Source organism: Microcebus murinus, chromosome 4, assembly GCF_040939455.1.
Source record: "Microcebus murinus isolate Inina chromosome 4, M.murinus_Inina_mat1.0, whole genome shotgun sequence".
NCBI lineage: Eukaryota > Metazoa > Chordata > Mammalia > Primates > Cheirogaleidae > Microcebus > Microcebus murinus.
The window spans coordinates 60,873,645-60,885,931 of NC_134107.1; the positions used below are offsets into that span (position 1 = coordinate 60,873,645).

Consider the following 12,287-nt stretch of genomic DNA (forward strand, 5'->3'; position numbering starts at 1 on the left):
TTGAGTCCTATCACACAGAGCCACAGAGATCCAGGTTTTCCTTCAAGTGGGTCTGTGGCAGGGCTCCAGGTCCCCATGCCCCACCCCTGCCTGCACCAAGAGCATTTGTTCTTTCCTCTATTTTATATCCTGGAGTTTGGCACAAGATCCATTTGCACGAACAGGCTGCCTGCCCTGCTGTGAATAATCCCGGCCTCCGCCCTCCCACCTCAGAGGCTCTGAGACGAGAGGTTCGGCCAGCAGAGACCTGGATGTGGCTGCCACTTGGGGAGCGTTAGCGTGCTGTCTTCTCTCCCCCACACCTACCTGATGGTGATGTCAGCCTGGACTCCATACAGTTTCTGCTCCAGCGCCTTCCGGAAGGACATGAGCGTGTGCTCTGGAGCCAGCTGGGGAGGAAGGGGTGGTGAGGGAGAGCCAGGAGCCAGCCAGCTGCTGCCCCTTCCCTCCCGCTAACCGAAAGCTCTGCACGTTGGGAGGCTAGGTGGGCCTGCTTCTAATCTGGCTCCTCCGCAGAGTAGCCACATGGCCCTGGGTACCCACTCAGCTTCTCTCAGGTTCAGTTTCCTCGTCTGTGAAATCATGCCAACCTCACAGGCTTTTTTTTTATGGGGAGAAGAAGGCAGGGTGGTTAGTGTCGATGTATACAAATGCCCGACATACGGCCAGCACTTCACTAATAGTAGCTGTGATCATTCCATTATCATAGCTGTGTCCCAGGCACTGAGCTAGCCAGACACTGGGATGGGAGGGCGTTTGTACAGCTGGGGCTGAATGTGAGATTCCCCCTTGGCTACACCCTGAGCAGAGTCCAGGTGAGACCCTGTGGGGAGAGGAGAGGGCAGATGGGATAGCAGAGTCTCAGTGGGGTGACTGGTTTCCTCATATGGACAAACATGACAATACCATCTCCCTCCCTGAGCTGTTACATGGATTAAAAGCCCCTAGCACATTGCCCAATACGTACAGTAAGAGCTTAATGACTGGCAATGGTTAATTCTATAGCATACAAATCAGATGATCCTGGTTCCAGTCATGACTCTGCCATTACCTAGCATGTGACTGTAGGTGTATTTTTCCCCCTGTGGACCTCGTTTCCCCATCCGCCCTTGGGGGTGTGTACGCACTGTTCTCTGGGGGTCCTTACGGTTGGGAGTTGGGGCTCTAAGTCTCCCTCCCCAGCTCCATGTGGTCGGAGGACCCTGTCCTACCCTTTGTGGCCACTGGGGGTCAGCACCAAACCAAGGATGGGGCTAAGACCAGGACGGTAAGGGTGGAGGACAAAGGGAGGCAGGGAGGACCCCTGTCAAGGAAGAGGTGGGGTGGGAAGGATTCCCAGGCTGAGCTCATCCCCCTGCCCCAGGACATGCTCATTCCCACCTTCTCTCCCTCTGGCCACGGTGTTTTCTAACTGCAACACAGTCCCCTGCTCTGATAGGCAGCCAGGCAGTGACAAGGGCTTTGGAGCTGCCTGAGAAGGAGGAGCAATGCCACTTCCCAGTTACTGGCCTGGGGCCTCAGTTTCTTTAGCTATAAAATGGGTTACTGTTATCAGCCTCACCGGTGAGATGACAGACGTCAGACACCCTAGCCCAGAACCTGGCGCATAGTAGGGTCTCTGTAATCAGCTCCCTTCTTCCCCTTTCCCTGGCACTGAGCAGCCCTGGCGACATGTGACCTGCCTCCCAGTCCAGTGGGCTGTGTGAGGCCCCCCAGAGGGGGAGGAACCACAGAGGCATAGAGAGAGGGGTGTGGCCTCTGGCCCATCCCTCCTCTAAACGTCCTGTGGCCAGGCCTCCCGCCAGTGACTACATAAGAGGTGCGAGTGCTCCCTCCCACGTGGGCTGGAGCTGCAAAGGTAGAAGCTCACAAGAGGCTATGAAGGCCTCTTGGGAGGGAGAAAGTCTTTCCTGGAAGCTTTTATGCACAGTTAAGGTCTCCCTGGGTTAGGTGCTGGCCTCTTGGAGAAAGAGGCATGGAAACCTGGCCCTCCTTGGCCAGACTCAGGGCTCCAGGAAGGCTCCAGAAGCATGCATGAATTCTTAATCCCCACCGCAGAGCTCCCACCTGCAGCAGGCAAGTCCAGGTGGGGGGTGTCGTTAGGAGTGCCTGCGTGGGGGCAGGTGGCTGTGACTTAGGTGGGCAGGACACTGTGCTGAGAGTCCCAGCTTTGGAGTTAGTCTGACCAAATATTAAAACACACACACGAACACATACGTGCACATACGTGCACATACACATACACATGGCCTGCCTGAACAGGAAGGAAACATCCAGGGCACACAGACAGTCTCTGAGACATGGACGTGCACTTGGTCTTGCCACACACACAGACATGTGGACCCGGAGTCGGAAGCCCCCCACAGGTGATCATGTGAAGACCCACGTGGACACTGACACACGTGCACTCACAGGGACGCATGGGGAGGCCCTTGCCAGCACCTCAAACACTGCCACCAGGATGAGGTCAACCAGGTGCACAATGTGAAAAATTCTATAGGACAAATGACTCAGTTTCTTTAATAAGTAAACAAGGAATCACAGGAGGGGAGTATTATGGACTAAAAGATACATAGGAGACATGTCAACTGGACACACTATGTGGACCTCAGTTGGACCCTGATTTTTAACAACTGAACTATACAAAGACATTTTTGAGACAACAAAAGAAAATTGAACATGGATTTGATATTAGATAATATTAAAGAATTATTGTTAATTAGGTTGGGTATAATAATGGCATTGTGATTATATATATACATATATATATATATTTTTTTTTTGAGACAGTCTCACTCTGTTGCCCTGGCTAGAGTGCCATGGTGTTAAGCCTAGCTCACAGCAACCTCAAACTCCTGGGCTCAAGCGATCCTCTTGCCTCAGCCTCCCAAGTAGCTGGGGCTACAGGCATGCGCCACCATGCCTGGCTAATTTTTTGTTTCTATTTTTAGTTGCCCAGCTAATTTTTTTCTATTTTTTGTAGAGATGGGGTCTCGTTCTTGCTGAAGCTGGTCTTGAACTCCTGACCTCAAGCAATCCTCCTGCCTTGGACTCCCAGAGTGCTAGGATTACAGGTGTGAGCCACTGAGCCCAGCCATATTTTTTAATAAGTCCTTATGAGTTAGCCATGTGTCCCGAAGGACACGTGGTTAAGATGAAACGCTGCCTAGGATTTGCTTTACCACAGCAGAGAAAACAAGGAGGGGACAGATGAAGCAAGAGTGGCACAATGTTGAAGGTGGGACTGGACTCATCGTGCTGTTCTTCATTATGAGTCAGTATACTGTTCTTTGCACTTCTATGCGTGTTTGACATTTTTCTGTTAAAGAAAACCGTCCTCGCTGGGACCACCTCTCTCTTCCCCCTCCTCCCCCTCCTGCGTCAGCACACTGCTTTTGTCCCCTGGCCTCTGAGTCAGAGAGAGAAGAGGAGCCCTGAGAAGAGAGCCCACCCACCCCCTACAGAGCTTGGGCCCCGTCTGGGAAGGCTGTGCTTCTAATGCTTCCAACTCAGCCTTGCAACAGCCAGTGGCGTGGGCATCACGAACCCCGAGACACACAGGCGTGTGGCAAACTGGACCCCAAATCCAGACCCCAGCTGGCTGCCTCTGGGAAGGGCGGGGCTGGGGCCAGCCTAGGGTGTGGCGGGAGGCACAGGGGTCCAGCTCGGGCTGGGGTCTTCTCTAGAAAGTACCCCCACCACGCTCAGTGGAGGAGGATTCACAGCCGTGTCAGATTTGACACCTCCTTTGATACCAGTTCCTTGGTGAGGGCCCCTTTACCACCTGAAATCCAGCAGAGACCAAGCTCGCAGGAGGTCCCTGAATGTCCCCTGGGGACCACAGGTGGTACTGCCTCTGCTGAGAAGCATGGGTTCAAGGCCTTGGTGGGTGAGGGGACCCTGGTACAGAGAGGGGGGTGGCCCCAGGCCACAGTAACATCTAACCCTGCTTTCTGTGTGCTAGGTGCATATCTGGGCACTTCACACGTGCCCAATCCTGCTCCTCGCACCCCCGTGGCAGGCACTCTTGCTACTCCCATGGTACATGATAAGGAAACCAGGCAGAGATGGGAACTGGCTGGACTCCCACAGCTGGCGCGGGGCTGAGCCAGATTCCAGCCCAAGCGGCAGAGCCCTGGAGCCCACCCTCTCAGCCGAAGCTCTCCTGCAGGGTCACAGGGCACCTCCTCGGCAGAACAGGGTGTGACTTCAACTCCTTCCTCTCGCTCCACCTCAATCCTGCTCAATCGTCTGCACTTCAACAGTGGGCTCTGCACATCCCCGCTGTCCTGCCCCCACTGCCTGGCGGGCTCTCCTGCTGTCTGGTCACAGCCCCGGGCCCCACACCCAGCATGTCTCTCCTGGGCCTTCCTAACCCACAGCCAGGTCTAGCCCAGGCCTAAAACCCCCTCGCATCTCCGCAGGACACTCAGGACAAACGTTCCGTCTTCTTAGCGAGATGCCTTCAGGACTGTTCAGGACTTGGTCCCACTGGAGCTCTACGGCCTCTTCACCAAGCCCTCCCATGTACCTCCCACAAAAGAGCTAAAAACGGTGGCTACTATTATATCACACACATTATATCCACTTCCCAACAAGGTCCTCCCCTAGACGGGCAGCTGCACCCCATGCCCCGTCCGTTGGGACCTGCAGGTGGCACTCACCATGGGGGCCCCTCGGTGGCCAATGAGGGCAGGCTTGGGGCCTAGGTCCTTTTTCTCCATGATGCAGGGAGAGGAGATGGTGAGAGGGGCCAGGTAGAGGGCAAACACCACGGCGGAGAAGGTACAGAGAATGGTCACCTGGGAGGCTGCAGACACAGGGCCGTGAGCGCCGCCTGGTGAGCTGCTCACCTCCTGCCAGGCCCAGCCTCAAGCCCTGGGCAGGTTGCAGGCGGGATGCTGGTGCCCTGCCCCCACCTGTCAGGCCCCAGGTGCTCAGAGGGGCAGCCCTCGCTCTTGCTGGGAAGGTGCACCCCACCTCTGACTCATACGCACACGTGCACACACAGACGTGGAGGGGGAACACGGTGCAAGGCCAACTGAGGTTGCACCCCTCTGTGGAATCTGTGGGCCCCTGAGCCAGAATCCCCTTGGCTGAGTGAGGGCCACCCCATCCCCAGGTCACCCAGGTAAAGTGCAGGTGAGGGCAGCAAAAGCTGGCTTGGTGCTTGCGGGGGGGGGGGGGGGGTTGGGAGGGGCAGGCCACACTCACAGGACCGCTCTGCGCGGGCGAACTGTCCTGCCACGATCCAGGAGAGCACAGTGACCGCGGCCAGGGCCCCCACGTGCAGGAACGGAGCTGTGCCCTGTGTGTGGGAAGAGGCAAGAGGGACTGGTGACTCCCAGCTGTGTCCAGATCCTCTGGTCACCAGCGTCCTGGTGGCCTACATCTACCTACAGGGCAGCCAACCCTGTCTCCGTTGGCCTGCTGAGGACGCTGGGAGTCTCCAGACCCAGGCTTGCAGCACCCCTCCCACCCTCTGACCTGCTACATGACCCAGGGCCCCTCCCTGCTCCTTCCTGGGCCTTGGTCTGGAGAAAGGCGAGGGATAAAAAGGTACTGGCTAGCCGCAAGGGTCCCAGGGAGCAGCAGCCACCTGCCGCCCTGCTCACCTGCAGGGAGATCAGCAGCACCTCCCACTCGTCCTCCCACAGCTGGGCCACCGCTGACATGGCCACCACCGTGCAGGCCAGGATGACCACCAGCCCTATCTGGAAGGGGAAGAGTCACCAGACAGAGGGTCAGAGCAGGTGTGAGGGTCCCCAGTGCGTCTGAGAGGACAGAGGGGAGACTGAGAGACAGACACAGGAGGGATGGAGGGAGTAAGAGAGGCGGACCCAGCCATGCAAGGCGCAGGAAGGAAAGAGACAGGCATGGGCTGAAAGGAAGCCAGGGACAGGCAGACAAGATGCCAGGGACAGACTGGGACAGGAGTGGCCGGCAGACCCCATGGAGGAGGAACAGCGAGAAATGGGGAGAGGATAGAGAGAAGGAGGGGCTATAGGTGTAACAGGGTATCACCTTCCTCCCCTAGATACGGAAGGCAAATACTGACAGTGGGGAGTATGTAACAGAGGGAATGGCCCAGAGAGGAACACCAAAAATATTTTTCTGTCTCTTTAAAACATCCTGCACTCCTCTTGAGAACTAAAGCTGCACCCCTGCCTCAGGCCAGTGGTTGGGAGGGGCAGGGTAAGCCTTTTATTTATTTGAGTAACAGGAGGTGGGCTGGTAAAGGGAGGTCAGGAGATTGTCTTCAGGGGAGATGAGATGATCAAAGTCACTGTAGTTGAACAGTAATTGCCTGAAACTGAGAACCCACCCTTCAAAAACTCTGTATTTCAGCAAAGGCCCAGGAAATTTGGATTTTGAGACTGAGAAGGTCTACCATTTTTTTCTCCTTTGCCCACAAAGTAATACAACTTCTCTTTCCTTCTCCCCAAACCACTTGTCCTTGTTCGTTCTTCTGATTCGGCCTTGTGGACAAGTGCCGAGTTTTCAGTAACATTAGGAGGGAAGACACCCAGCAGGTGGGGGCCTCGCTTGGTAGGTCACCTCCAAGGCCCTATCCAGCCTCCCGGCAATTTGGGCCCCACAGATGAGGAGACCAACTTGCCAGGCTGCAGGTGCAGCAGGCTGAGGAGCTGGGTCTCCTGCAGGAGCCTAATGTGCAGCCTGACACCGGGCTGGGCTCACAGTGGCACTTCAAGCCGGAGCCAGCAGTGAGGCAGAGCTCTGTCCCGCCCGCCTGTCTCTGAGCATCGCCCGGGCCACAGCCCTGAGCACCTGGCTCCCAGTGTGTCAGGGAGGAGCTGCCCTCCCGCAGCTCCTGCAGAAAGCAAGGGGCACAGCTCTGACGAGGCCTAGGTGCTACCTTCAAGAGACGGAGATCTCAGGTGACAGATGACACCTGAATCCCTCAAACTAAGTGAAGGTAAGCTAAGGGTTCTGGCTCCTCAGCCCCCACCTTGAGCCCTAGACCTCTCTCTACCCACCCGCCCTGCCCACACTGCCAGGCCTGCCTCCCTAGGCCCAGGCCTCACCTCTCCTCCCAGGCCTCCTGCAGTCCCCACTCTGCGGCCCAGGCGAGGCCGCCACACACTGTCCCTCAGACTTCTCTACGCTCATCCCCTACCTCCCCGCTGAGGGCCCGTCTTCCCAGGGCACTGCCCGGCCACCCTACCCACGTTCTGTCCACCGGCAGGGTCCTCACCCCTCTTGTTCCCCCTGCAACGTCTTCCCCAGAGAGGACAGCACTGTGAGACCCTCTGACAACTGAACAAGGACTGAGTGGAGGTTCTACACAGGGAGGGCAGGCGGTGGCCTATCCATCTTCGCTCCCTGCCGGGCAGGGAAGGTTCATTCTTGCCTGGGAATATGGTTTCCTTTGTAGGCTTGTCATGCCAGCCCATCAGCCTGGAAATGAATGTTCCCCTTCCCCGAGAAACAGTAATGAGGCTGAGATAGGTGAGGACCATTGGCTCAGGGACGGGGTGGGCTGGTGTATTCTGCTAACGTCCTAGCGGGGGTGCTGTATCTTCATTTTGCACGCAGGGAAACAGGCTCAGAGAGCAGAAGGGCCTGCTGGGCGCATGGCTGTGAAGGGGCAGATCTAGAGACAGCCCTTCCGCCCGTCCCAGAGGCTGTGTGTGTCTCCGACGACGTCACGCTGCCGCCAGGGAGGCTGAGGAGCCTCTGGGGGGCTCAGAGGTCCTGAGAACCCCTCCCTCAGTACCCAGCACCCTCCCTGCTGCCCCAGACACGCGTCTGCCCCCTCGAGGTGGTGGGAGGAGGCCCTGGACACAGCAAGCGTCTCTGAAGGGCCGTTTCGGATAGTGTCTTATCGCAACACTTAGCTGCTAGTGGAAAGAACCTGCAATAAGGCCGGTTCCCCGTAATCCTGATACAATTAAAAGTGCTGTCTCTAGTCTTACAGTTGCTGTGGTGGCAACTGTGCTCGGTAGCATTGCTGCATGTTCCATGTCTGTGGGATTTCCCCCACGTTGTCGCCTTATAAAGCCACAACAACGGCACTGACTCCCAGCAATGCAACTGCCGTTCCTTAAATGTGGCTGGGAGTTAGAGGAGGCTCTACAGTAAGTGGGGGGCCCTCTCCCTGAGGCGCAGAAGCTACCCTACAAGCCCAGAGACAGACCACTGTACTTCTCTGAGAAAGTGGCCGTGGGCTTTCTGTCCTGGTGTGACGATGCTTTGTGACAGCAGAGGAAGGGACGGGATACAGTAGCCACTTTCGTTGATTTGAGGAGTCGTGCCAGGTGCTGGGACCGGAGAGGAGCTGGAACCCAGCTTTCAGAGGTGTGACGATTGGCCTCTTGGGGTGCCTGACCTCTGAGTGCTACGCTCCAACTGGCAGACAGCAGGCCCAGGATTGAGGGCCACACTTGAGTCATAGTCCTTGGTCACATCCTGGCTCTGCTGCCTAGTGGGGAGGCTAAGCTCTCCAGGGATCTGTCCAGAGCTGTGAAATGGGGACAGTGAGAGCCCACGTGGAAGGAGTTTGGGGAGGATAAATGAGAGATGCAGGTGACATGCTTAGGACAGTGGCTGGCACCAAAGGAAGTGCTTACTAAATCTTAGTGATGTCATTTAAAAAAGTGGGCATGGTACCAAATGAACAGGATTATTGTGAGGAGTAAATGAAATTCCCTGTGGAAAGTGCCTGACACATATAGTCAGTGCCCAATAAACGACGGTTACTGCCACTGTGATGAGCACAGTGCTGGCACAGAGCAGGTGCTCCATGAATCCATCCTCCTTGAGATGCAGCTGGAGGGACAGTGGCTGGACACTGGGAAGAACTGTGGAGCTGGGGCCAGGGTTTGGAGAAAAGCCTGAATTCACCGGGAGAGTCGAAGTGGACACGGCAGGATGGCCAGTAGAGGCTGTTGGGACCTGGGCTGGGGGCAGAAATACCAGCCCAGGTTCAGCCGGGTACTTGCTGTGAGGCCGTGCGGTACCCAGGGCTCCTCTCTGGTGCTCAGGGTGGGTTACTGTGAGACCCCTCCTCTGTGCTGGTCCTGGGCTAGAGGCTGCTGCCACTGTGGCAGGGGACTCAAGTGAGGACAGAGGAGCAGTGCAGTGTGCTCAAGGGGACAGCCTGGGAAGGTGGGAGGTGTGACCGAAGCACCTCCCAGAGGCGTCTGAGCTGATTCTGGGTGGTGGGTGAGCAGGAAAGTGGGGTGCCTCAGGGAAAGGGCCTCCCACTTGCTGTAAATCCCTCAAGAACCCTTCAAGTTTCTCCCTCACCTCCAGGGCACCTGGACTTCTCCTGCAGGCTCACCTGAGAGGGATTTCTGGGAGACAGGAGCTTTGGGTGGATTGGGGAGGAGGAGGCACCACATGAGTAGCCCATGCACACACAGTGCCCAGCCTGCCGCAAGGGGCCCCTCCTGCCCAGTCCTGAGCATCCCTGTCCGCCCCTCCCAGGATGCAGAGACTCAAAATAGAGTTCATGATTAAAACGTGCTATAAAACTGCAGTCTTGTCAGCAATATGATACTGGCATAAGGCCAGAGAGATAAATAAAAATAAGTAAAAAGTTCAGAAATAGACCCAAACACATAAAGAAAATTTAGTATGATAAAAGCGGCATCTCAAATTGGAGAAGCAAGCATGGATTACTCAGCAGAGAGGTTTGGGGACATTGGGAAGCCATCTACAAAGAACACAGTAAGATCACACTAGGCCCCCAAATAATAATAAGATAAAAAACTTAAACGTTAAAAATAGTGGAAACAGGCAATTAATTACCAAGTGATACCGCAGAGAACTTTTTTATAATCTTGGAGTGGGAAAGACCTTTGTAAGTCTGACACAAAATGCAGGAGCCATAAAAAGAGATGGCAGATTCCAATACTTAAGAATTATTCATCTTCTACAGCTATCTTTAAAAAAAAAAAAAAAAAAAAAAAAGAAAGAATTAAAAAAAAATTCCCATAGTGAAAATACAGTGAGCAAAGTCAAAAGGTGAATGACAAACTAGGAAGAACTGGGTGTTGTTTATCAGCCAAAGGGCTAATTACCCACATCTATAAAGACCTCCTGCAAATGAATGAGCAAAAAGCCAATCCCATGACAAAAAGGGCAAAAGATATAAAGAGACACTTTATAGAAAGGAAAACGCAAATAAGGCAAACGTGAAAAATGCCAAATCTAACTCACCATAAGGGAAATGCAAATTCAGGCTATAGTAAGGTGCAATTTTTCACCCAGCAGCAGACTGGCAAAAGTCAAGAAATCAGCTAAGGTTTGATGGGCAAGCGTGTGTTTACAGGTGTTAACCAAACAAGGAGGCCATTTGGCAAGATGAAAATGATGAAAGTGTGCATTCTTTACCCAGAAATTCCTCTTCCAGGTCACTGCCACAGTGTCCTGGCAAAGGACTGCAAGTACCTGGGATGTCAATGGGGCCCAGGAACAGGGGACTGGCTAGATAGCGAAGGCATCAGAGAGCATCCAGATCAGGAGCAGGAGCGAGTGAGGGACACCAGCTGGGAAGCTCTCAATGGGCTGGGGGAGATGGAGCTCCGAGAGTGTTGCTAAGGTGCAGAACAGAGGGTGTAGTAGGCGACTATTTGTGTTTAAAGAAAACAGAAAAAGAAATGCGTATGTATGTTTGTATGGGCTTCAAATATCTCTAGAAAGATAGTAGGGAGACTTTCATTGTGTACTTCATTGTGCCTTTTAAATTTTGAACCATATCAATGTATTGCATGGCCAAAAATTAATTAAAACAAAGCAAACAAAAAAAGGATTCCTTAGAGTCTTGGATTCAAATGACAGAATTTTGGTAATAGAATAGACTTTCCAGTCCCTGCTCGAATACTTTGAGCTCCGAGGAACTCCCTCCCTCTTGGCAAGGGCGGCTCCAGCCCTGGCTCAACGCTGCCTGGAAGGACCTTGCTCGTGCTGAGATCTCTCGGGAGGGGGCGGAGGGGAGAGGAGGGCAGGACTGGCACCCTGGGAGTGGGCACAGGCACGGACGCTGGGATCTGACTCCCTGCATTGATCTGCCACCTCCGGCTGGCTCCATGGATCTACAGGCCTCTCTGCCAGGATCAAGCAGGTGTGACCTGACCTGCTGAGAGCCAGGCATGGCCCCAGGAGGTGACCACAGCATGTGCCAGCCCCACCTGGGGTCCAGCTGGTGCACTTCTTTCAAGTGCCAGCTTTGCAGCCAGGAGAAGAAAGTGCCTCACAGAGGGGACTGCGGAAGCCCAGGCAGGACCTCAGGGTACAGTGACAAGCAGGAGGAAGGAAGGAGGGGACCAAGGCTGCTTGCTGCTCTTGACCCCCTCCAAGACTTCAGTCACCAGGGCTGACACCCGGGCTCCAAATTGACTGCAGATGCCCACCCCCAGATGCTCACAGCCACCTCCCACTCCATACAGCCCAACCCAAGGGCATCTGTCCCTCTTCCTCTTCCCGTTCCATGTCCCCCTTCTGGTTGGAAGCTGGAGTCGCTCTGGACCCATCTCATGGGCTGTCTCTGGACATTTCTTCCCCTTCCTAAATGACATGCCCATTCTGAGCCAGGCTCTGGGAAAAGAGATGACCCAGCCCTCTACCCATGGCCCACATGCTCCTGGGAGGGAGGGGCTCTGCCTTGGTCAGGTGCCTTGGTCACCTCTGCACCCGCGAGGCCTCAAGAAGAACAGGCATCAGAAACGTACGTCCGGCACATGAGTCAGAGACTGGCTCCAGAAGGCGTGAGGCCTGCCTGCTTTGAGCCCAGCCCTCAGTGGGCACTGGGCACAGGGAGATGGACAAGTGGACAAGGCACGGCCTTGTCTGGCCTGCAGGGACTAGGAGAGCCCCAAGAGAGAAGCCTGTGTATGCAGGGGGTACTGAGGAAGGCATCCAAAAGAGAGAGGGAGGGAGGGCAAGAGCAAAGGGCTAAAGGCAGAACAGAGGCAGACATGCTAGGAGGTCCTGAGATGCCTCACGTGCAGAAGCTGAGGGTGACCGTCCCTTGCAGGGGCTGGGAGATGTCGGCAGGGGCCAGATCATGCCGAGTGGGGGAGTTTGGGTCGTCCTGGGAGCAGTGGGAGTGGTGGAAAGGCTTTACGCTGGGAATGCCATTGCCAGATGAGGGTTTTCACAAGAGCTCACTGAAGGAGGAGGAGGAAGGTGAGACCCGAGGCAGGGCTAGCTAGAGGGTCAGGGCTACAACAGGAGCCATGAATCTGCTGGGGAATCATGCAGCTACAGGGCTGGGACCCTGGATTTTCCACTTATAAACTGGGAAACATTGGGCAAGTTAC

The 12,287-nt window shown here is 55.1% G+C and overlaps 1 protein-coding gene across 3 annotated transcripts in view; it reads right to left on the reverse strand.

Moving 5' to 3' along the window:
* The window catches only part of GDPD5 (glycerophosphodiester phosphodiesterase domain containing 5), an 85,113-nt gene that overhangs the window by 9,297 nt on the left and 63,529 nt on the right, over nucleotides 1-12,287 (reverse strand). For all 3 annotated transcript variants that reach the window (XM_012744900.3, XM_012744896.3, XM_076002319.1), the window contains 4 exons: nucleotides 5,616-5,714; nucleotides 5,215-5,308; nucleotides 4,665-4,810; nucleotides 307-389 (listed from right to left, as the gene is read on the reverse strand). In XM_012744900.3, the coding sequence (XP_012600354.2) occupies nucleotides 307-389; nucleotides 4,665-4,810; nucleotides 5,215-5,308; nucleotides 5,616-5,714 (422 nt within the window). The remainder of the gene's footprint in view (nucleotides 1-306; nucleotides 390-4,664; nucleotides 4,811-5,214; nucleotides 5,309-5,615; nucleotides 5,715-12,287) is intronic.